A 23,930-nucleotide genomic window follows, 5' to 3' on the forward strand; every position below is an offset into this window, starting at 1 on the left:
TATACCAACTTATGTTTAAAGAAGAAGCATCATTTAGAAACCATGCATGCAATGTGCACTAATCACCAACTGACAATCCATGCTGATTCAACGAAGTGGACAAAAACGACGCTCTTGGTCTATCAACGTTTGGTGCTTGTTTCTCAAGGTCCGCACCACTGGTCCCAGCTTTATTGATAAGAATCTCAACACACTTAAGCATGTCGATTCCTAAGGTGTGCTGCTGCCGCAATTATTGGTAGACATCCCACTGGACATACGACAGTGAGTGTCGTACCAACATGATGGACGTCCCTCGCATTCAACGCATGTACTGACAAATCCTCTTGAGTGGAACATTTAGAGATAATTGGAATAGTCTTTTAGGAAAGGCAAAATGATTTGCACAGTCACCCACTTAAAACTTCTATACTTTTATTTGTGGCGAAAATTAAAACAAGAGGTCTGTTAGGAAACACCGATGACTCACATAGGCATAATATGCCTCATAATATGGGCCTGTGCCGCTGTCAACTTCAGATAAAATTCAACGTGGAGTCTAAGAGTACTCAAAGTTAACATTTGGAGCACTTAGTATGACAGCCTTAATAATAAACACACAAACAATGCCTCAGCTACGTGCTTGCTTACATTAGGTAAAATAGGACAGCCCGTGGTGTAACACGTTCTCCTGATGGCGGGACACTGGATTGCAGCGCAGTTATCTTGATACTATTTGTTCTACCCTCACACACTAAAGCTCTCTCAGAAGCTTCTTTAAAATGCCACAGAATAACGTATATAGTTTCATTAGAAAAAAACGAAGTCGGTGTCGTAATTCGACGACTATAAACGATAAAAATTGCCTGTAAAAGTGAGGTAATTCGCCATATTGCCGCTGTAACTCGATGAAAACCATATCTCTGTACATTTACTTATTCTGGATATATTTGCGGTGGCATGTCTTAGCTGCCTCACCCTCTGTTACATAAAGCGGCTGACAGAATTTCTGGAACTGCTTCTCATTCTCGAATATAAATGTTTCCTACTTGTTAATCGGAACAGAACTTCAAAACCATGTTTCTTATAACAAAACCAAGGGCGGAAAACTGAAGAAATTTTTTAAAAGATATGTGAAGGAGCACTAAGAGGATTTGGGAGTGGGCTTTCCCGATCTATATTAGAAAGTACATAATAAAACGTATTGTGTACCACACAAATATTGGCAGTATCGGATGCGATTTCTCACATGCGTTACCTGCGTGAAGCACCATAATTCTGTTCGACAGTGTAATTCCTACTCCGAATAAAGTGAATGCTTCTTTAACACCTTTTGTTTACTGAAGTATATAATTTCATTACATTCATAATAAGTCGTGTACCGCTGAACAGCAGTTTACTGATACGTATTCAGTAACCCCTTTCAATCAATTTCGTGTACTGTGGTTGAGAAACATCAGTGACTAGTCGAAAATTGGAATAACCTCTCTCCTATTTATATTTCTGAAGTCTCTCGGACACCTTCTAAGCAAATAGCAAACAAGAGACGATGTACCACTAAACAATGACGTAATTAAGAACAAAATATAACGGAAGTAGGAAATTACACTTTATTTTCCAACAACAATTTACATTGTAGAATGTCCATAATACTGAACACCTACTGACTCATTCCGCAAAGGAATATAACTACAATAAATGCCCTTACATTAACTCTTAATTGCAATTCAGTATTCTGATATAACTCAAATATGAAGTGAAAGATAGTGCAAATAATGAAGCTTTGACATAAATATACATGTCTCGTAGGCACATATTTAAATAATTGAAATTAATGAAAGGAATATCAAAATAATAAAATCGTTTATTAAGAGTCCATACCATCCAAACAATTTTTCTTTTCCACCTCTGTAACTATTTTTTTTTCATAATATTACCTTTCACTCCTATGGAATATCTTTATTTTTAGATACGAGAGGCATATTGTATTCCCGAAGATGTTAGCTCAGAATGCAGAGGACTATACGCCTACAAACACAATGTACAACAGAGACGTCACCAAGCAAGGTACAACACGTAGGTAAGTTGAAGATCATAAGAAATTATCATTTTGTGCAAAAATTAATATGTATTGCCATTAATCATTCTTAGCAGCTGTTTAGGTAATGAATTCATCTTCATCATCTACCAAGCTTAATCTGTGTAAATGCCTCTTTCAAAAATAATTCACTCCATAACTCAAACTCTATCCGGGACTTATTATTTAAGAGCCAGGAGTCGAAATGCATAAACAAAGGATAAGAAAAAAATTGAATTTTGGGTTTACTTTCGAGTGATACTGTACAAAAATTTTATTCTCAGTTTTACTGTTCGATGACTGAAAATATTCCATAGTTTTCAAGGGGACATAAATATATGGCAGTTTTAAAAAACTATGGAAAAATGTTAAGATTACATCAGTACAAAAACTGTGTACAAGTTAAATGTGACCGAAGCACTAGCTCAGATGGTAGAGCACTTGCCCGCGAAAGGCAAAGGTCCCGAGTTCGAGTCTCGGTCGGGCACACAGTTTTAATCTGCCAGGAAGTTTCATATCAGTGCACACTCCGCTGCAGAGTGAAAATCTCATTCTGGTAAATATGACTTTGTTTGGAAACACTAAAGACAACTTAGTAGGCATCTACAATTCATTTATGTTGTAAATAAACAGTAATTGTTAAAAATAGAGCGAAATACGTAGTATTGTCACTACTGTTTCAACAATTATTTAGTAGCAAGCACCTCCTCACTCAGCAGTTTCTCAGAGCAGCAGTCAAGCAGCACGTTTACACACGAAACAGTTGGCGAGGGCATGGCAGTCAAACAGATACAAACGTTTAACATTACCAACATCCAAGATATAAGTTTACATGATTCGACTTCGTAGATTGCATGTTGACAGTGGTGTATCATTATACTGCCTAAATGATATTACTAAACTTTCTGACTGAAGAAATTTAATCAATATTCGCATTTATTATCGTCCTTATCATTCTCTGTTACTATACGATGACAAACTATCCACTAAATAAAACTAAATAAAATTTTAGGAGCTGTAGGCTACTGAAGACAAGCAAACATATTATTCGTGTTAAATGATTACTGAGTAACAGATAAAACGAGAAATATATAATTCTAATAGGAAATTACAGAAGTTCTGATCGCTTAATGTTTATTTCACACTATGGATTATTGTATAATATTTTGGCCAAATATGAGAAAGTAGTGTATCGCAACACTAGCCGGTGTAGAGAACACAATCTATCCAACATTGTGGGCAAATTATTTACGGCGCTTGTACTCATTTTTCGTTTGCAATTCTTTTCAATTATTTTAATGAAACTGTTGGTATTCTATAGGGTAGCGTATCTCTCTACATAAAGGAAACTCCACAGCACGAGGACGGTCCGCAGCCCGTGGTCGTGCAGTAGCGTTCTCGCTTCCCGCGCCCGAGTTCCCGGGTTCGATTCCCGGCGGGGTCAGGGATTTTCACTGCCTCGTGATGACTGGGTGTTGTGTGATGTCCTTAGGTTAGTTAGGTTTAAGTAGTTCTAAGTTCTAGGGGAACTGATGACCATAGATGTTAAGTCCCATAGTGCTCAGAGCCATTTGAACCATTTGAACCAGCTCGAAAAAAGTAGAAACATTATTATTCATTCTGAGATACAATCATTATAGACTCGTACTTGATGTAGTGAACACCATTGGCAGTCAGAAAGGTAAGTCAACGATGAGAAGAATAGAACGTGCTATGCGGAAAACTTCATGCAGCAGGCCGGAAGATGCGTAATTATATGTTGGTGAGAAGCGTAGAGCTATGAAGTCATTAAAAATCGTAAATTTGGTGTAGCCCTATGAGGATAACTTTTTTTAAAGAGTTTCAGTTCTTCATCGACTTTTGAGTAGTAGAGTGCGTACCTACATGGCATACTAAGAGCTTAGCAATCTAAAACCTGGAAAATAACGACTCTGGATGAAGTCATTTTTATAACGACCACTTCACGTAAGACAGTTATCTCTTTCTTACCAGCATTGTAATAGGTCTAGTCGCATGCAGTATTAATAGACAGACATTTTTCAGTCTCTATCATTATTTTTGAAACAGGATTTGTAGACTGTAGCTAGCGGGCAGACATATAAGAAATATGCAACCTTTAATTCAACAGAGGGCAGAAAAAGTCAAATGGTAACCCAATAATATCTAAATGCTATAGCAATAACCGGTACTTACTGTTCTCGGAACATGTGCGCAGATGACTGTGGCTTCCAAGGTCAGTCTACTATTGTCGTAACTGCAGCATATCTCCAAGAATATTGCTCCTTGCAGTTCTTAGGTGCATTAAATCAGAAAGGAATGGTCATCTTCTCGATTAGCCAAAGGAACCTGTCTACTGGATTAAATGTAGTAACTTCGATGTGTGCTACTTATGAATAAGTGGTTTATAAAATCACTGACGGTTTTTTGGACTTCTTGTGCATTTAATTAAATATGAGTCAGTGAATTACAAAATGTTATTATTGCATCACCACCTAAAATATAGGTATATCTAGTAAAGCAAACTAGTGCCCTTAAATAGTGCAAGGAGTCCCTCTACCAGTTTTATGTTAGTCACAATTTTTCAGGTCTAGTTGTCCCAAAGATTCTGCATCTTTTCTCTCCATTGCCATGCATTCGAAGATTAGGTGTGATGCAGTTTCTGCACTCTCATCACAGATCAAGCATTTAAGACCCTCTTCCTTTATACCCATTGTGTATAGGTGTTTTTCTGAAATTCCTTGTTCAATCCCATTATTACAGAGCTTCTTTTAAAACACGGCTTGGGCATCATTACTTTACCATGTTTTTGTTTATGGGCCTTGGTCCAATATCGCATGTGCTGTTTCCTAAGGCAGTTCCGTAGCTCTACTTTGATCATAGCCTTGGTGATTGTCAGGACAGGTTCTGGTCCATTAAATTGAGCTGTTGCCCCCATCATAGCCAATTTGTCAGCTTGTTCATTGCCACAGATTCCTTAGTGGCCAGGGACCCACACTAGGTTTACCCTATTGCTTTCCCCTAGCTCCACCAGAGCCTTGTGGCATTCTGCAACAATCTTAGATCTTGTTGCAGGAGCTGCCAATGATTTCAGGGCTGCTGGCTGTTTGAATAGATGTAGATGCTCAGATCCTTATAGCACCTACGCACATCCTTCTCCTGCCCTGATTGCAGTAATATCAGCTTGGAATAAGGGAACCAGTTTTCCTAGAGACATGATGTCTCCAGATTTGGCTGAAACCCATACACCCGTGCCCCAACGCCTTGGTCTATTGTCGACTCATCAGTGAACCAAACGATGTCCCCTGTACGGTATCGAACTGTTTTTTCCCACTGCCCCTGCTTCCAATTAATATATTGTAAGGCTTGTCGAAGTGGAGGCATATCCAGCATGGCTTCCATTCCAGCGGGTGGTGTGCTGCTAATTCCGCCTGTTATGGTTAAGCAGGCCAATCTCTGCACCTTAGCAAGCTCCTTAGGTATAACCCGCTGTTCTACCTTCTTCCACCACACTACGGCTCCGTAGGAAACCTTAGATCTGACCACTGTGAGGTATATCCAGCGCATACCCAGGAGGCTTAGATCCCAGTTTTTACCACTGGAGTACTCTCTTTAGTCGTGTCCATGTTGATTCCACGAGATTTGGGGATCTACAAGCTCCACACCGCGAATACCCCGCGCAGTGTAAGGCTACTTATTCAGGGAGGTCACCCAGTATCCCGGATGCTCCGTTTGCGACACATAATCCCATGTGCGGACGGTTCGCTTCACATCTTGGGTTGGGTCATGGAATTGGGTAGGACTGGGAGTGGATAAGGAATATGGAACGTTGGGGGACACTCTTAGTCTGATCCATCAGCTGAGGCCTTTCTGGCAATAGGTCCTCTATCCTCGGCATAGCCCTCAGCTTCAAGTGGATACGCAAGCCTCTCCACCAGCACGAACAGTGCTTCGTCAAGGTGGTGTTCCCCGGAGAGGAAGTAATCACCATACCTGTTCATAAATTTATCGCTCTGTGGGACACAGCGGTCAGTGCCTTCACAGAAGAATGTTTACGGTTGTTACAGAACAACGGCTGTACCCTGCTGTGCATTTATTCGTCGGTAGCAATGGCAACGAATGTCTTTGCTCCAGGATCCTATAATATGTTGCCGAGGTTATTACGACTCTGCTGCAGAAGTTTCGGTTGGAGACCCTCTTACTCGTACATCCTGAAACACATCCGTGGCTGACGAATCGCTTCAGACGGACAGATGCAAGTCAGGGTACGATCATTGTTTTAAGGCAACCGTTAATATTTTTGCATTAAGACATTGGTCGTCTTGTCTCACAGTGGGTTGAATATATTATCAGTTACGGCCAGTACTTCTGAACTAACATAGAGTTTACTCACTGTTTTCCATCTCTCCCGTTTTAATTTGACTGCCCCTTATACATAATGTAGAACAACATTCCAAAGCAGGGTGGCCAAGAATTTGTCTCGCGGATCATGCCCGGGCCCGAGTGCCAAAGCGCACAACCTGCGTGGCACATTACGCACCACGCCACGCTGTCTCAGCATGAGGAGGGGGAAGAAGGGAAAACTGCAAACATTCCGCATTTAAACGGCAATGCAGTTGCACTTGATTCTATATTTCACATATCTCAATAACATAGGTCACAAGCAAGAGAAATTTTTAGTATTTTTAATTACTTTTGGCGCCCAGAACATGTAGTACAATTCTTATCTGGAACAAACTGCTGGCGTACAGGCATACACAGGCAATTTCACAGAATTTTATTCTGAAGTTGCCAACTAATCGTGAATTGCTTAGTTTCTTAATCGGAAAAAGGTCTTTCACAAAAATGTGTAGTTCGAAACATTGTAACACTTTTGAAAAATCATTATGGAGACATGAAAACTCTATCTGAGGAAAGAAATGTAGACGTCGTGGACATTTTTAACGTACACGTTTTTGTCATTTAAAACGCTACTTATCTTGTAGGTCAATGAGCTACAGCAGCACGTGCACAGGGCGCTTGCAACTGAAACGGCAGACGGTCGCGAAAATAGCTAAAAAACGGGTGTAAGATTCGCAATGTCCGCAAAACGTTTAGGTAACTATCCTTGTAATTCTTTTAAGGCCAATGTGAATTCCTGAAACTTAGCGTTTTCTCTAATGGGAGTAAGGTTAGGGAACTGGATGTCTTTGTCAGAATGTGTCCCTTCTACTTTGCGATTTTCTCTTCAAATGCAACCCATCAAATCAGAAAGAATGTACCCTGAAATGTTTTATTGTAGGCGGTGTGCAGTCAAGTCCACTTAAAATCTGACGTCTGCATTCCATTCCTAAGGTTCTAACTTTCGTTCATGTACTTATTTTTCCTTCAAAAATTTAATAGTAGCGAGTGTTAAATCATTCCTGGCCTGCTCCTTGACTTAACCTACGTACTCTGGAGTAGCGTATTGAGTCTCTTTACTCTTCGTTCAGTTCCACAGAATAATGTTGCGCCGGCCGTGATGGCCGAGCGGTTCTAGGCGCTTCAGTCCGGAACCGCGCGACCGCTACGATCGCAGGTTCGAATCCTGCCTCGGGAATGGATGTGTGTGATGTCCTTAGGTTAGATAAGTTTAAGTAGTTCTAAGTTCTGAGGACTGATGACCTGCGATGTTAAGCCCCATAGTGCTCAGAGCTATCAGCCAATTATGTTGCAGCTAACAATGGAGTATTGAGCGTGACTTCGGAAATTTTACTACTCATACGACCAATTTTTTCATTTGCTCCAGGCCTGTAAATTTATTACCAAAAACTTTTTGATGTGCAGAACCGTTAATTCCATCTGTCGCCGTTGTAATCTTTTTCTCCGTTGTAATTTTTTGCTCTTTCATCGTCAGCTGAGTCCTTAATTTCTTTCTGTATGGTATTGTAATGTCGAAAAAAAAATGGTTCAAATGGCTCTGAGCACTATGGGACTTAACATCTGTGGTCATCAGTCCCCTAGAACTTAGAACTAATTAAACCTAACTAACCTAAGGACATTACACACATCCTTGCCCGAGGCAGGATTCGAACCTGCGACCGTAGCAGTCGCGCGGTTCCGGACTGAGCGCCTGAACCGCTAGACCACCGCGGCCGGCTATTGTAATGTCGATTCATAGAAAAATGCAGTATCTTTCACTTATGCGAAATGAGACTTCTCATCCCTCTCTTCTGCCATTCCTAATCATTTTAAAGGATTGCGACCATAAATCGCCGGACTGCCTCTTTTTGTGCAAACAGACACTGGAGCTGTTAACGTCCTTCATATCACGAACAAACGGCAAAGGCTAACCAGCGCGATACTGCCGAACTTAAGAAAGTTGTGCTGATCGAAAATGTCGCACCGCAGTGCTAAATGGAATGTCGCGCTTTTTCGGGTGCTTCCCAGAAGGACGAACAAAGCCGAGTAACATGCCGTGCCTTGGAATGCCCACAGCCCGCACACATTGCACGTGCCGTACCCGGCCCTGTTCTAACGACTTAATGTAGCGCTCCACTTACACCGACTTAGAAAAAATAGCGTCACGTAAGCGTATCTCAAAGATTTTCTACATCCAAGTTAATTGTCATTACAAAAAAAAAAATCCAGACAACATACATGAATCACATTATACACTGATGAGACAAGACATTATGACCACATTCTTAATTGCTAGTTTGTCCGTCTTCCGAACAAAATGCATCACTGATTCTGCGGATCAGGGAGCTGACAATCTGTTGGTAGGTTCGCGGAGGTATGTGGCGATAGATGTCTATGCACAGGTCATCTAACTTGTGTAAATAACGGGTCACTGATTTGCATATACTGTGATGGCGCCCGATAGCGACCCAGAAAATGCAACACACTGCGCATACATAGGAAAATAAGTCCACTACTGTACAGCTGCGCTATTGATAACAAACAGATGGAGTCAGCGTCTGTCGTGAAATCACTAGACGTAAGTATCCAGAGCGACCTGGAGTGGAATTACCGCATAAAACAGATAGTGGGAAAAGTAGACGCCAGACTCAGATTCATCGGAAGGATCTTAAAGGAATGTACCTCATCCATTAAAGAAGTTGCCTAATTAGGCCCTTGTTCGCCAGATTCTTTAGTATTGTTCATCTATCTGGCATTCCTATCCGGTAGGACTGATAGAGGAGATAGAAAAGATCCAGCGAAGAGCGGCGCGTTTCGTCATGGGGTCGTTTAGAAGGGGGGGGGGGGGGTTGTTACGGAGGTGCTAAACAAACTCCACTGGCAGACGTTACAAGCGAGGCGTTGTGCATCACGGAGAGATTTAATATAAAAATTTCGGGACGGCACTTTCCAGAAGAAATCGTACAACATATTACTTCCCCCTACATATATGTCGCTTATTGACCACTAGGAGAAAATTCGAGAAATTAGAGCCAATACAGAGGCTTGCCGACAATCATTCTTCCCACGCAATATTCGCCAATGGAACAGGATTGGAGGCATCAGGTAGTCGTACAGAAAGTCGGGGACGGCCAGCTCGTCCAACGCATCCCCCCGATCGGACTACGACTGTGGTTGCCTGGGATACTGCCCGCTTGAGGCTGACCCCTCACCTGTGGTAGAGTGAGAGGTCGTCTCAAGGTGTGGTAGGGGGCGAAAGACATTCCGGAGGGCTGAACGGAAGGCCTCTCCAGTTTGTCTGACGAACCGGTTTCAGGCTCTGTCTCAGGCTGATACTGATCTTCGGTCTGACATGGCTGCTTGTCCTGTTCCAGAGGTTGCCCCTCAGTCTGCAAGATCCGGGCGGTTGCAGAGGGTGGGCTTATTGGTAGTTGGGAGCTCAAACGTCAGGCGAGTAATGGGGCCCCTTAGGGATATGGCAGAAAGAGAGGGGAAGAAAACCAATATGCACTCCGTGTGCATACCGGGGGGGGGGGGGGGGGGCGGGGGGGGGGGTCATTCCAGATGTGGAAAGGGTCCTTCCGGATGCCATGGAGGGTACAGGGTGCACCCATCTGCAATTGGTCGCTTATGTCGGCACCAATGATGTGTGTCGCTATGGATCGGAGGAAATCCTCTCTGGCTTCCGGCGGCCATCTGATTTGGTGAAGACTGCCAGTCTCGCTAGCGGGATGAAAGCAGAGCTCACCATCAGCAGCATTGTCGACAGGACTGACTGCGGACCTTTGTACAGAGTCGAGTGGAGGGTCTGAATCAGAGGCTGAGGCGGTTCTGCAACCGTGTGGGCTGCAGATTCCTCGACTTGCACCATAGGGTGGTGGGTTTCGGGCTCAACTGGATAGGTCAGGAGTCCACTACACGCAACAAGCGGCTACACGGGTTGCCGGGTTGTGTGGCGTGGGCTGGGCGGTTTTTTTAGGTTAGATGGCCCCGGGCAAGTACAGAAAGGGCAACAGCCTCAAAGGGTGCGGGGCAAAGACAGGACATGCGGGGACCAGGCAGCAATCGGTATTGTAATTGTAAACTGTCCAACCTGCGTTGGTAAAGTACCGGAACTTCAAGCGCTGATAGAAAGCACCGAAGCTGAAATCGTTATAGGTACAGAAAGTTGGCTGAAGCCAGAGATAAATTCTGCCGAAATTTTAAAAAGGTACAGACGGTGTTTAGAAAGGATAGATTGCATACAACCGATGGTGGAGTGTTTGTCGCTGTTAGTAGTAGTTTACCCTGTAGTGAAGTAGAAGTGGATAGTTCCTGTGAATTATTATGGGTTGAGGTTACACCCAACAACCGAGCTAGGTTAATAATTGGCTCCTTTTACCGACCTCCCGACTCAGTAGCATTTGTGGCAGTACAACTGAGAGAAAATTTGGAATACATTTCACATAAATTTTCTCATCATGTTATAGTCTTAGGTGGAGATTTCATTTTACCAGATATAGACTGGGACACTCAGATGTTTAGGACGGGTGGTAGGGACAGAGCATCGAGTGACATTATACTGAGTGCACTATCCGAAAATTACCTCGAGCAATTAAACAGTGAACCGACTCTTGAAGATAACATCTTGGACCTACTGATAACAAACAGACCCGAACTTTTCGACTCTGTATGTGATCATAAGGCCGTTGCAGCATCCCTGAATATGGAAGTTAATAGGAATATTAACAAAGGGAGGAAGGTTTATCTGTTTAGCAAGTGTAATAGAAAGCAGATTTCAGACTACCTAACAGATCAATACGAAAATTTCTGTTCCAACACTGACAATGTTGGGTGTTTATGGCAAAAGTTCAAGGCAATCGTAAAATGCGTTTTAGACACGTACGTGCCGAGTAAAACTGTGTGGGGCGCGGAAAAACCCACCGTGGTACAACAACAAAGTTAGGAAACTACTGCGAAAGCAAACAGAGCTTCACTTCAAGTTTAAACGCAGCCAAAACCTCTCAGACAAACAGAAGCTAAACGATGTCAAAGTTAGCGTAAGGAGGGCTATGCGTGAAGCGTTCAGTGAATTCGAAAGTAAAATTCTATGTACCGACTTGACAGAAAATCCTAGGAAGTTCTGGTCTTACGTTAAATCAGTAAGTGGCTCGAAACAGCATATCCAGGCACTCCGGTATGGTGATGGCATTGAAACAGAGGATGACACGCGTAAAGCTGAAATACGAAACACCTTTTTCCAAAGCTGTTTCACAGAGGAAGACCGCACTGCAATTCCTTCTCTAAATCCTCGCACAAACAAAAAAATGGCTGACATCGAAATAAGTGTCCAAGGAATAGAAAAGCAACTGGAATCACTCAACAGGGGAAAGTCCACTGGACCTGACGGGATACCAATTCGATTCTACACAGAGTACGCGAAAGAACTTGCCCCCCCTTCTAACAGCCGTGTGCCACAAGTCTCTAGAGGAACGGAAGGTTCCAAATGATTGGAAAAGAGCATAGGTAGTATCAGTCTTCAAGAAGGGTCGTCGAGCAGATGCGCAAAACTATAGACCTATTTCTCTGCCGTCGATCTGTCGTAGAATTATAGAACACGTTTTTTGCTAGAGTATCATGTCGTTTTTGGAAACACAGAATCTACTCTGTAGGAATCAACATGGATTCCGGAAACAGCGATCGAGTGAGACCCAACTCGCTCTATTTGTTCATGAGACCCAGAAAAAATTAGATACAGGCTCACAGGTAGATGCTATTTTTCTTGACTTCCGGAAGGCGTTCGATACAGTTCCGCACTGACGCCTGATAAACAAAGTAAGAGCCTACGGAATATCAGACTAGCTGTGTGGCTGGAATGAAGAGTTTTTAGCAAACAGAACACAGCATGTTGTTATCAATGGAGAGACGTCTAGAGACGTTAAAGTGACCTCTGGCGTGCAACAGGGGAGTGTTATGGGACCATTGCTTTTCACAATATACACTCCTGGAAATGGAAAAAAGAACACATTGACACCGGTGTGGCAGACCCACCATACTTGCTCCGGACACTGCGAGAGGGCTGTACAAGCAATGATCACACGCACGGCACAGTGGACACACCAGGAACCGCGGTGTTGGCCGTCGAATGGCGCTAGCTGCGCAGCATTTGTGCACCGCCGCCGTCAGTGTCAGCCAGTTTGCCGTGGCATACGGAGCTCCATCGCAGTCTTTAACACTGGTAGCATGCCGCGACAGCGTGGACCTGAACCGTATGTGCAGTTGACGGACTTTGAGCGACGGCGTATAGTGGGCATGCGGGAGGCCAGGTGGATGTACCGCCGAATTGCTCAACACGTGGGGCGTGAGGTCTCCACAGTACATCGATGTTGTCGCCAGTGGTCGGCGGAAGGTGCATGTGCCCGTCGACCTGGGACCGGACCGCAGCGACGCACGGATGCACGCCAAGACCGTAGGATCCTACGCAGTGCCGTAGGGGACCGCACCGCCACTTCCCAGCAAAGTAGGGACACTGTTGCTCCTGGGGTATCGGCGAGGACCATTCGCAACCGTCTCCATGAAGCTGGGCTACGGTCCCACACACCGTTAGGCCGTCTTCCGCTCACGCCCCAACATCGTGCAGCCCGCCTCCAGTGGTGTCGCGACAGGCGTGAATGGAGGGACGAATGGAGACGTGTCGTCTTCAGCGATGAGAGTCGCTTCTGCCTTGGTGCCAATGATGGTCGTATGCGTGTTTGGCGCCGTGCAGGTGAGCGCCACAATCAGGATTGCATACGACCAAGGCACACAGGGCCAACACCCGGCATCATGGTTTGGGGAGCGGACTCCTATACTGGCCGTACACCTCTGGTGATCGTCGAGGGGCCACTGAATAGTGCACGGTACATCCAAACCGTCATCGAACCCATCGTTCTACCATTCCTAGACCGGCAAGGGAACTTGCTGTTCCAACAGGACAATGCACGTTCGCATGTATCCCGTGCCACCCAACGTGCTCTAGAAGGTGTAAGTCAACTACCCTGGCCAGCAAGATCTCCGGATCTGTCCCCCATTGAGCGTGTTTTGGACTGGATGAAGCGTCGTCTCACGCGGTCTGCACGTCCAGCACGAACGCTGGTCCAACTGAGGCGCCAGGTGGAAATGGCATGGCAAGCCATTCCACAGGACTACATGCAGCATCTCTACGATCGTCTCCATGGGAGAATAGCAGCCGGCATTGCTGAGAATGGTGGATATACACAGTACTAGTGCCGACATTGTGCATGCTCTGTTGCCTGTGTCTATGTGCCTGTGGTTCTGTCAGTGTGATCATGTGATGTATCTGACCCCAGGAATGTGTCAATAAAGTTTCCCCTTCCTGGGACAATGAATTCACGGTGTTCTTATTTCAATTTCCAGGAGTGTAATTGACCTAGTAGATAGTGTCGGAAGTTCCATGCGGCTTTTCGTGGATGATGCTGTAGTATACAGAGAAGTTGCAGCTTTAGAAAATTGTAGCGAAATGCAGGAAGATCTGCAGCGGATAGGTACTTGGTGCAGGGAGTGGCAACTGATACTTAACATAGACAAATGTAATGTAATGCGAATACATAGGAAGAAGGATCCTTTATTGTCTGATTATATGATAGCGGAACAAACACTGGTAGCAGTTACTTCTGTAAAATATCTGGGAGTATGCGTGCGGAACAATTTGAAGTGTTACGATCATATAAACTTAATTGTTGTAAGGCGGGTACCAGGTTGAGATTCATTGGGAGAGTCCTTAGAAAATGTAGTCCATCAACAAAGGAGGTGGCTTACAAAACACCCATTCGACTTATACTTGAGTATTTCTCATCAGTGTGGGATCCGTACCACATCGGGTTGACGGAGGAGATACAGAAGATCCAAAGAAGAGCGGCGCGTTTTGTCACAGGGTTATTTGGTAACAATGATAGCGTTACGGAGATGTTTAACAAACTCAATTGGCATACTCTGCAATAGAGGCGCTCTGCATCGCGGTGTAGCTTGCTCGCCATGTTTCGAGAGGGTGCGTTTCTGGATGAGGTATCGAATACATGGTTTCCCCCTACTTATACCTCCCGAGGAGATCACGAATGTAAAATTAGAGAGATTAGAGCGCGCACGGAGGCTTTCAGACAGTTGTTCTTCTCGCGAACCATACGCGACTGGAACAGGAAAGGGAGGTAACGACAGTGGCACGTAAAGTGCCCTCCGCCACACACCATTGGGTGGCTTGCTGAGTATAAATGTAGATGTAGATGTAGAAGTTGTAGTGTGATTGCCCAGGGATTACTGCTTAAAGACAGAAAGCGCTACAGAAGGACATGTGTTTTCATCCATGGCCGGAGATGGAAGCAAATGGAAACTTTACGTGCAAACAAGTCTTCAGAAGGACGACTGAAGGTACTGAACCTCGGTAAACATGACTCGGCTTTTCCTATACTTCGCCTCGCTTTTGTGCGTAAATCTCACAATATTAATCTGCAGCTCATGTCTCAAGTGGCTACATTTTCAGTCATTGTCTCTGTCCCAACAGATTGCTATTGTGTTTATGTTCAAGTCACCCTGTAAACTGTCTAAGTGAAGTCTGCTAGAGATAGCGCCCATTCATCAAGACGTGTTATTCTGTTGCCAGGACACTTTGATTGGCCAAACGATAAATATTTCGAGTGCTGACCAGTAAGAATCGATCCTTAAAGACGCTGGTCGCCTTCGCTTACTTTCATCTCGGATGGTTAACTAGTAATAAATCTCGTTCCACTCGACACTCTAAAACTGTGTCCTCCTGTTTCTCATTCTCTGTCTGCAGTCGCGTGTCAGTCAACGTGGCTGGACCTCTGGAAGCACAGCCGTGTTTCTTGCTCCAACTGCTAAACTCTTTCGTTACCCAATAGTAATTGCTTTTGCACTTCATTAAAGATTTTCTTGCGGGACCTCAGCTCGGCGGTGGTATCTCACACTCTCCATTGCTATCGCAAGCTTACCCATCATTCATTTCACTGCAGATGTTATCTTTAATGGTATGTGTATTTCGAAGATTTCTGGCTTCCCATCGTTATGTCTACAATGACATCTTTTTTGTAAGCTGCCAAAAATGGCACGCACCATCTTCCCACACATAGCTGAAACTACAGGAGATACAATTTGTATCGTGACTTTAGTCTCCGGCGCCCAGGGCGGCTCCTCTGAAACCAGGGACCAATCTGTTCTTGGAGGTGCTTGGGTGACTTCTGCGAATATTGTCCTGGGCAACTACCTCTTCCCAGTCTTGACACTTGGCTTGCCATAAGTTCACTTACTACTGAGGATACCTGGCGTCCATAGGGCCTTCTTAAATATGTGAAAATGCACTTCAATGTAAGAAATTGTAATCTACGCCAATCTCATTTGTTTTGCTATTTCGGTTTTCACATCAGTTACAGGACAGTCGTGTAACATCACCAAAACATTCCCTCTTTAATTCAATGCAGATGAAAAGCACTCAGAAGTTGTTGATAGACTAACTGTAAGAAAGAAATTGGTTCTAAAGAGGCACTGGGATTATGTGCTTCTTTGAGACACTGTTTGTTTGAATTAGGATTAGGCAAGGGTACACATCATCATTTACTATACTTCTTATCCTCCCAATAAGCCACCACACACTCACTCTTTGGTTTGCTGGTATTAAAGTGGATTCAATATGCCAGTTCTAGAGCATTCTAATGAAAAGCACAATTTTAATTTTTATTAAATAAAACCCGAGTTTCAAAACTTCAGCCCTAATCCTGTAATACTTTTGCGTTTAAAATTAATAAATACGAAATGGTTAAAATAACGAATTAAAATAATTAAAATTAAAGAATACAAATAATAATTAAGTAATTAAAACAATTAAAAATCAACGAATGAAAAATTGAGATCTAGGAAATAAAGAAATAAAGAATTACTCATATTTAATTATATGAGCAGAGTGATACTTAACTTGTTTTTTACCCTTATATATAAATTTTACGCCGATTAGACTTCTTTATCTTCATCTCCTGAAAAGGTTTTAGTAAAATAATCTGGAAGAATAATTTTAAATTTGGGTTCTACAACCAACTAAATCTTTTGACCAAATTTACATGGTATAAGTTCATCCTTTGAAATAATGTAAGATTTTTAATTCAGTTCTGTTAATTTAGAGAAACCTTTAGAGACACTAAAACTCATCATTTCATTTAATATTTAATTAATATTGTGGCTCTTCGTTGTTTGTTTTTCATTCATATATATATTTTTTTTATTTTTGTAACTAAAAATTGTAATATACTGTAAACAAGAATATTATTTTTGTTTAAGCTTCATCTCAACGTTTATATATCAGTTAAAACAAAAAAAATTGCAAAGCAACGCCATATTGTACTCCCCACAGCATGCATGTTTCGGACTCCATCGCACTACGTGAAGACTAACTTCTGAATTAAGAAAAGCGCTACATTTATTTGGGCTTGCATTAATTACACAGACGACGGTGTTGGTAGTTTTAGTCTTCAAGCATTGAATTACATTGACCTCTGGTTATGCACACTTCCTTCAGTCAATGCTTGTGTAAACTTTGACTAATGTAGCTATGTACGAAGCATGTATATATATTGTAGCTGGTATTCGAGTGACTAAGTTGATTGAAGTTAAGTCATTTCTAACAATTATCTTTATCCAAATAAATTAGTTTTATCATTATTGTATTTTATTTGAAGAGATGAAATAGAAATTACATGTCATGATCATTACAATACTCAAATTAACTTAAAAAAGAATATTTTATAATTCAAATCAAGACTGTTCCGCTATTAATTTATATGGAGTTTACTACAACACCATCCACTGACAGATTTTCGCACTACTATGGCTGAGAGGCGCCAAGTGTAAATGCATGTAATTTGTTTTTATCATAACTTTATTTTCAGAGTTATTAAAATGTGACTTCTGATTACCCCGGAGAAACCTCTACCCACAATACATGGAAGTAAGGCGGATTGCATAATTCGAAGGGAAGGTGGCAAAATTGGAAAAAAAATGTAAATTTGTGCTAAGGTTGTACGGAACCAAACTGCTGAGGTCATCGCTCCGTAAGCTTACGCACTACTTAATCTAACCTGAACTAACTTGCGCTAAGGACACACACGCCCATGGCCGAGGGAGGACTCGAATCTCCGTCGGGGGAGCCGCGGTGGCAAAATATTTTTAATTAATTTATCATTCAAATAGTAACTTATTTTAAAAATAACAAATGTTAAAATAATCTACCTAGAAAGAGGTATCCAGAAAATATATAATGAATAAAATCGGATATCATTTAATAAGGAAGTTATTAAATATTTCAGTTTAGAAATTCGCAATTAATATTATATGTTAAACTTTCACAAATTAAACACTTTTCTCCATACAAAATTATATAAGCTAAAGGAACATTAGGAATTTTATCATTCGAAGTAGCACATAATTTCATTATAGGTTTTTCGAGTAGCAACAAGAATTTTCATCGAGTCTTTTAGTCCAACTGTGAAAAATGGGAGTTTGCTAATGTTGTGTGATGCGATAGCTTCCAGTGGTCTTCGCCTGTCTGTTGCCGTAGGTGGGACTAATATGTCAAAACTCTAGATGACTACCTGTGCAAAATGCTGCAAACTGCGTAATCGGCTCAAACATCTGTATACCAAAACAACAATGCTACTATTCACATATCTCCAATTCTCCATGATCGATTTAATAAACACAGTGATAAAGGACAACACCTAGTGCGGTGTAGAGTATGATTTTTGTGTGTCCATCAAAATTCGGATATAAGCTGCAGTTCAGGAAAATGATGGCCGAAGCCTATTAATGAATATTCCTCACCGCTTCTGGGATCGAACCGAGAAACTTTATACGCCTTACAATATTCCTTGCTGATTAAGAGTTTTGTATTAAATATTCTTTAATGTGAAAAGTCAACATCTAATAACTATCTATGCGTACCTCCAAGAGGATCTCAGACAGATTCTTCTTAAAGGCAAATGAAAATGCTGTATTGAAATTATGTATATCATTTGCCCATTTTTGAAACAAAGTTTGTCTTTATTCTTTTGCCAGGCAATGTAAGGCGAAAAAAATTATTTTGTGGTGGAATTTTTATTTCTTCTCGGAGCAGAACCATTCCTCCTCTTTACGCGTATTCATTTCTGTGTCAGTACCTAGCTGCTCAAAACGAGATGAACTGTGTACACTGAAAGACGTAGGCACAAAGACGTAATGGGGCCACAGCTTTTCCATGACTAACTCGTGCTCGATACAGTGGCGACTGTTTTGGAGAGTTTATCTTTTTCCACTGGCGTTCCGGCTGTCGGCTGCCGGTGAGTTATGTCGCAATATCGGGCGACTTATAGTTCCCTTAATTGAGTGTTTCTTTCCTGTGGCGCACTCGACTAAGACAGAAGCTATAATGTCGACGACTTCCGAGCCACGACATATAACTCCTGGCAAAATTGAGAAAGGGGAGTCGGCCTAATGAGTAAATGCAGCTAGTGAATGCGGAAAGCTGCACGCTTTATTATTCACTAAACTAAAATGACTGCAGATAAGTTTTCCCTGCTTTTTTGCTGCGATGTTTAAAGTGCAGTATGTTTAATTGCGTAATTAATTTTTGAATTATAAAAGGAAATTGTTCAATAATCAGAGTAAAACGAAACGCTGAAGCGACGCAGGAATCTCAGTGTTTCTGAAAACAGAGATCTGTTTCTTTTTTCTCTAAAATTATTGTTTGTCGCAGTCACCTGAATACTCATTTTTCACAAGGCTATAAGCGGGATTCAAAAGATATTTTAAACAGAGAGTTGTACAAGTTTATTTTGTAATTCTTAAACGCAACCCATGCAGCACAATTACCCTACCTTTTCAAAATTATTGAGCAAGAGAGGAACTCCATACATGAACTGTTAATAGTAGGCAAAACAAAAACTTATACTCTGGCTGTACAGCTGCCTGATGCTAAGCATCTTAAGGTAAAGGCACGCAAATTCTATGCAAGTGTAGGCAATACCACTGATATATATTTCTACAGACATGAGCTGTCATTTCTAGACAAACATCTGACAGGAATTTGAAAGCGTCTCTTAACAAAAAAATATTACAAACCTTTCTTGTTTCATCAAAATTGCAGTAAATGCAGCTGGAGTTGCACTTTAGCAAAACTACGGTTTGGTAGTTTCGGTAGAGTACATAAATGACGTAGAGACGTAGTAAATGGTAGGATTACCGGTATTATTTGTAGAATTTGTTGGGAAAGAAACATAAATGAATGCATGAGGGAGAAACTGTGGGTCGACGATTTCTCTGTTTTGTTTGTGTGTTTGTTTTCACACAGTTAAAACCACATGTCTTTTAGTGTTAGTCCATTGCGTATTTTATATTCTTAGAAAACACACTGCCGGAAAAATAAGTACATCTGGAAAGAAGACATCGATTTTGATCTGATGATGGCAAGTAATTGTACTGTCGGGTAAGAGATAGCGTAGTGGCATAGCTACCACAGCACCATCTGCCTCAATCCTTTACTAGGGAAAGCTCACACCCAGAATTTTCAGTGTGATGCAAACGTGTGAATTAATCAGGCAACCGAGCCACGAATATTCACTCCTGCTTCCTACAGCCAACTGAGCTTGTTTGAAAGGTGTCAAATCGTGGCTTACAACTGCCGGGACGTTGCTTTAGGAGAATTGAACCACTAATATGATGTGCTGAGTGATTTCTGTAACGATGATAGCATCAGCAGCCACACGAACGTTCTCGCATCCGTAGACGATATTCTGGACGCCCACGCAGCACAGACGACCGACACGATCGTACAGCTCCCAAAGCACAGACAAGAGGGCTTCTGAACCCATACGCGTCAACATTAAGTGTAGCAGACAGGTTATAGGCAGTGGGACAACGGGCACGCACAATTCAAGGCCCATCTTCCACCAACGCCATGGCATCGATGTGTATGGCTGGACTGGTGCTGTCAGAGGATCTCTTGGAAAACGGAGTGGCACCAACACCGACTCAAAGGAAGGCTTCGGCGCTTGTTGGTGACGTCACGTCAGCTAGGCACGGTGAACGCCAGGTCTGTTGCAGGCAGAAACGCCTGGATGTGTTTATCACCATAAATCTCTTATTTTTGGACAAAATGTTTGTTATTGTTTTTGATTCTACAGTTTTATTTAGCTGAAATATTTTCTTACTATCTTAAAGCTACAAATGAAGATCATATTTCTGTATTACTGAATCCTGTCGAAACAAGCATAGAGCTATATGAAAAGATGATTTGCCCCGTTGCAAGCTTCGGAAATTTTACATTCAAGTAACTATATTTACTTGATCCATTTTGTTATCGAAACTTACCCCAAACCCCTTACCATTAACTCGTTTCTTTTATTTATTTATTTATTTTCGTTTGACATCGTCACTGAAAATGTGAACTAACTGTTGCCAGTCATTAGTTTACAGTCGTTTTCAACGAAAGGAATTCCAAACGGGAAACAAAAGAGCTTCATACATCGAAAATAATGCTGAGCTTTAACTTTTTTAAACACGCACATTATAAAAGATAAATATTCTCCTCTTGCAACTGAAAGTAGAAACTTTATAAGATAAAAAAAATTTATCTGATAAAACAAGTATCTCTCGTTTGCCTCTTCTTCTGTCCCCCAGCCTCTCCCCCAACGTGTACAATCGCAAGATATTTAATTAACATTCAGTGCTCCTCACCCCATAGTCAACCAAGATACCTAATGAAGAGCAAAAATATGTTCACAGTTTCTTGTAAAAGCAATCCAGTACAAACTTAACTTCCTCAGATTTAAAAATAAGGTACAGAAGCAGGAATTCTGTTGCTGCTGGACCATGAAGTTGTTTTTGTACGTCAATCCTTAGAACAGGTGGAAATTTAAGTTAAGGAGTACACTATTTATTAAGAAGTGTAATGAATTGCAGAATTAATTGATTGCAGAAATCTCTCAGAACAATGTGTATTGGTCAACTACCGCCAATAGTTTCACATTTTCCTGTGTCAGAGAGGGAGACACCACCATTATGAGTATGCCTGCAACAGACCTGGTGTTCTTCGTGCCTAGCAGACGTGACGTCACGAGCAAGCGACGAGGCCTTCCTTTGAGTCGGTGTTGGTGGCACCCAGTAGACTTCAGCAATTGAAAGAGACTCTGCCTGTACGAAAGTATTGGTCGTTTGAGCGCACAGCATAGATGTAGTGATCACCGTTTCGTAGAGTGCATTCGTCCAAGACACACACACTCCACCACACCTTATGGTTTCGATTGCTTTAAGCTATAACTCTCTTTCATCTTTGGTGTTTCTGGCAGGAACGCTAACGAGCACTTGGTATTTGCAGAATGTTGATAGGCCTGTCCTTTTGCCATTCTTACAATATGAAGGTGATGGAGTCGTCCCACAGGATAATGCTCATCTACACACAGCCCACGAAACGCAATGTGCTCTGCAAGACGTTCTGCAGTTTCCCTGGCCAGCCCAATCTCCGGACTTGTCTACAACCGAGCACGTCTGGGCTATGTTGAGACGAGAAGAGACTTGTTCAACTCGTCAAGCAACAACTCTCACAGAACTACGTGAAGAGGACGAGCAGGCATGGCATACTGTATCCCAGGACAGTACTCGTCATCTGTACGATCGTTTGGATGCAAGAATCAGCGCCTGCATTGCCACCCATGGAGGCTACACCACGTAATAATATGGGTCTTTCGATCCCATTCTTCAAAATCACACGGACTTTATAATTTCCACAATAAAAAACAATAATTACATTGTTGGAGACAAACATATAAAAACGTCTACCTCCATCAGAGGCATGCTCACCACTACTAATATTCTGAAGCACTCCCAATTTCCAAAGAGTTTACAAAGTAAAAGAGTTTACAAACTTGCTCGACAGCAGAAGAATTTTTACCAAATTAAATCATTATTTCATAAATAAATCGAAAAACTAATTATATACTTAGCGTTTGATTTCGCAAATAATAATATGAATTTTAAGTAGCCAGATATTTTGTAATTTAAATTGTTCTTAAGAGTGGAGTAGCTTCAACTGTTAGTAAATATCGATTGTAACACATTAATTTCTTTTTTTTACATTTTAGCATTAAATGTAATGCATCGTTACAAAACCATATGAATTATTTTAGTGAAACAATTTTAGTGAGACAGTTTTAACCTATGCAAGAATCGATAGTATAAATGGTATCGGTTATATCTATAAAAAAAGGGAAATGTTATAGGAGGAGTCATTATAACTGCAATATACAATGGAGAACCAAAGAAATTGGTAGACCTGCCCCCGAGAGCACGCAGAAGTGCCGCAAAGCGGTGTGGAATTGACCCGAGAAATGTCTGAAGTAGTGCTGGAGGGAACTGACACCATGAATCCTGCAGGGCTGTCCATAAATCCGTACAAGGGGGTGGAGATCTCTTCTGAACAGCACGTTCCAAGGCATCCCAGATATGTTCAATAATGTTCATGTATGGGGCGTCTGGTGGCCAGTGGAGAAGTTTTTCTGGAGCCACTCTGTAGCGATTCTGGACGTGTGTAGTGTCGTATTGCCCTGCTGGAAATGCCCAAATACGTTGGAATGCACAGTGTGTAGGAGGGTGATGACAGCACGTATCTGGCCCAGCATTGCAATCTACAACAATCTGTGGAAGGGCTGCACTTCCTGTCACGTTGAACGATTCTCATCAGTCGTTGGTCCCATTCATGCAGGATATTTTTTCGGCCACAGTGATGTCGGAGATATGTTTTACCGGATTGCTGATATTTATGGTACACTCGTGAAACAGTCGTACAGGAAAATTCCCACTTCATCACTACCTCGGAGATGCTGTGTCCCATCGCTTGAGTGCCACCTGTAACACCACGTTCAAACTAACTTAAATATTGATAACCAGTTATTGTATCAGCAGTAACCGATCTAACAACTGCAGCAGACACTTGTTGTCTTATATACACGTTTCCGACCGAAGTGCCGTATTCTGCCTGTCTACATATCTCTGTATTTGAATACGCATGCCTATACTAGTTGCTCTGGCGCTTCAGTGTATAAGAGAGTGATGACAGCACATATGTATACTTCAATAGAAGATGATGAAACTTTCTATACGCATGGTAATATACACATATATTGCAGAGAACGATCAGAATCATTTACATATAGCGTGTGGAGCGCTGTATATACAGGAGAACCCCGCTATGGAGAAGGAACTTTTTTCGGTTCTTTGAAATATTCCAACAACAAGATCAGAATGTCAGTGTGACACGAGCAGCCACTTCCTCCATGCTGCATCTGTTTAGACAATGCCCCTCAGAGGGTGTGTGATGGCTTAGAAAGACAAGGCACATTACTTCCTGTCACGCATGGAGTGATTTAATTTGTTTATCCACGCATGCCTTTGGCTGTTCCTTGCCTAGTGTCTTCTCACGTGCACTACT

The 23,930-nt window shown here is 42.1% G+C and overlaps 1 protein-coding gene across 1 annotated transcript in view; it reads left to right on the plus strand.

The window, feature by feature from the left end:
- Positions 1-23,930, plus strand: part of LOC126298039 (cytosolic carboxypeptidase 6) — a 1,900,625-nt gene that overhangs the window by 1,251,194 nt on the left and 625,501 nt on the right. Inside the window, exon 10 of the mRNA XM_049989358.1 lies at positions 1,949-2,059. Coding sequence (XP_049845315.1) covers positions 1,949-2,059 — 111 coding nt within the window. The remainder of the gene's footprint in view (positions 1-1,948; positions 2,060-23,930) is intronic.

Source organism: Schistocerca gregaria, chromosome X (genome assembly GCF_023897955.1).
Source record: "Schistocerca gregaria isolate iqSchGreg1 chromosome X, iqSchGreg1.2, whole genome shotgun sequence".
Classification (NCBI taxonomy): domain Eukaryota; kingdom Metazoa; phylum Arthropoda; class Insecta; order Orthoptera; family Acrididae; genus Schistocerca; species Schistocerca gregaria.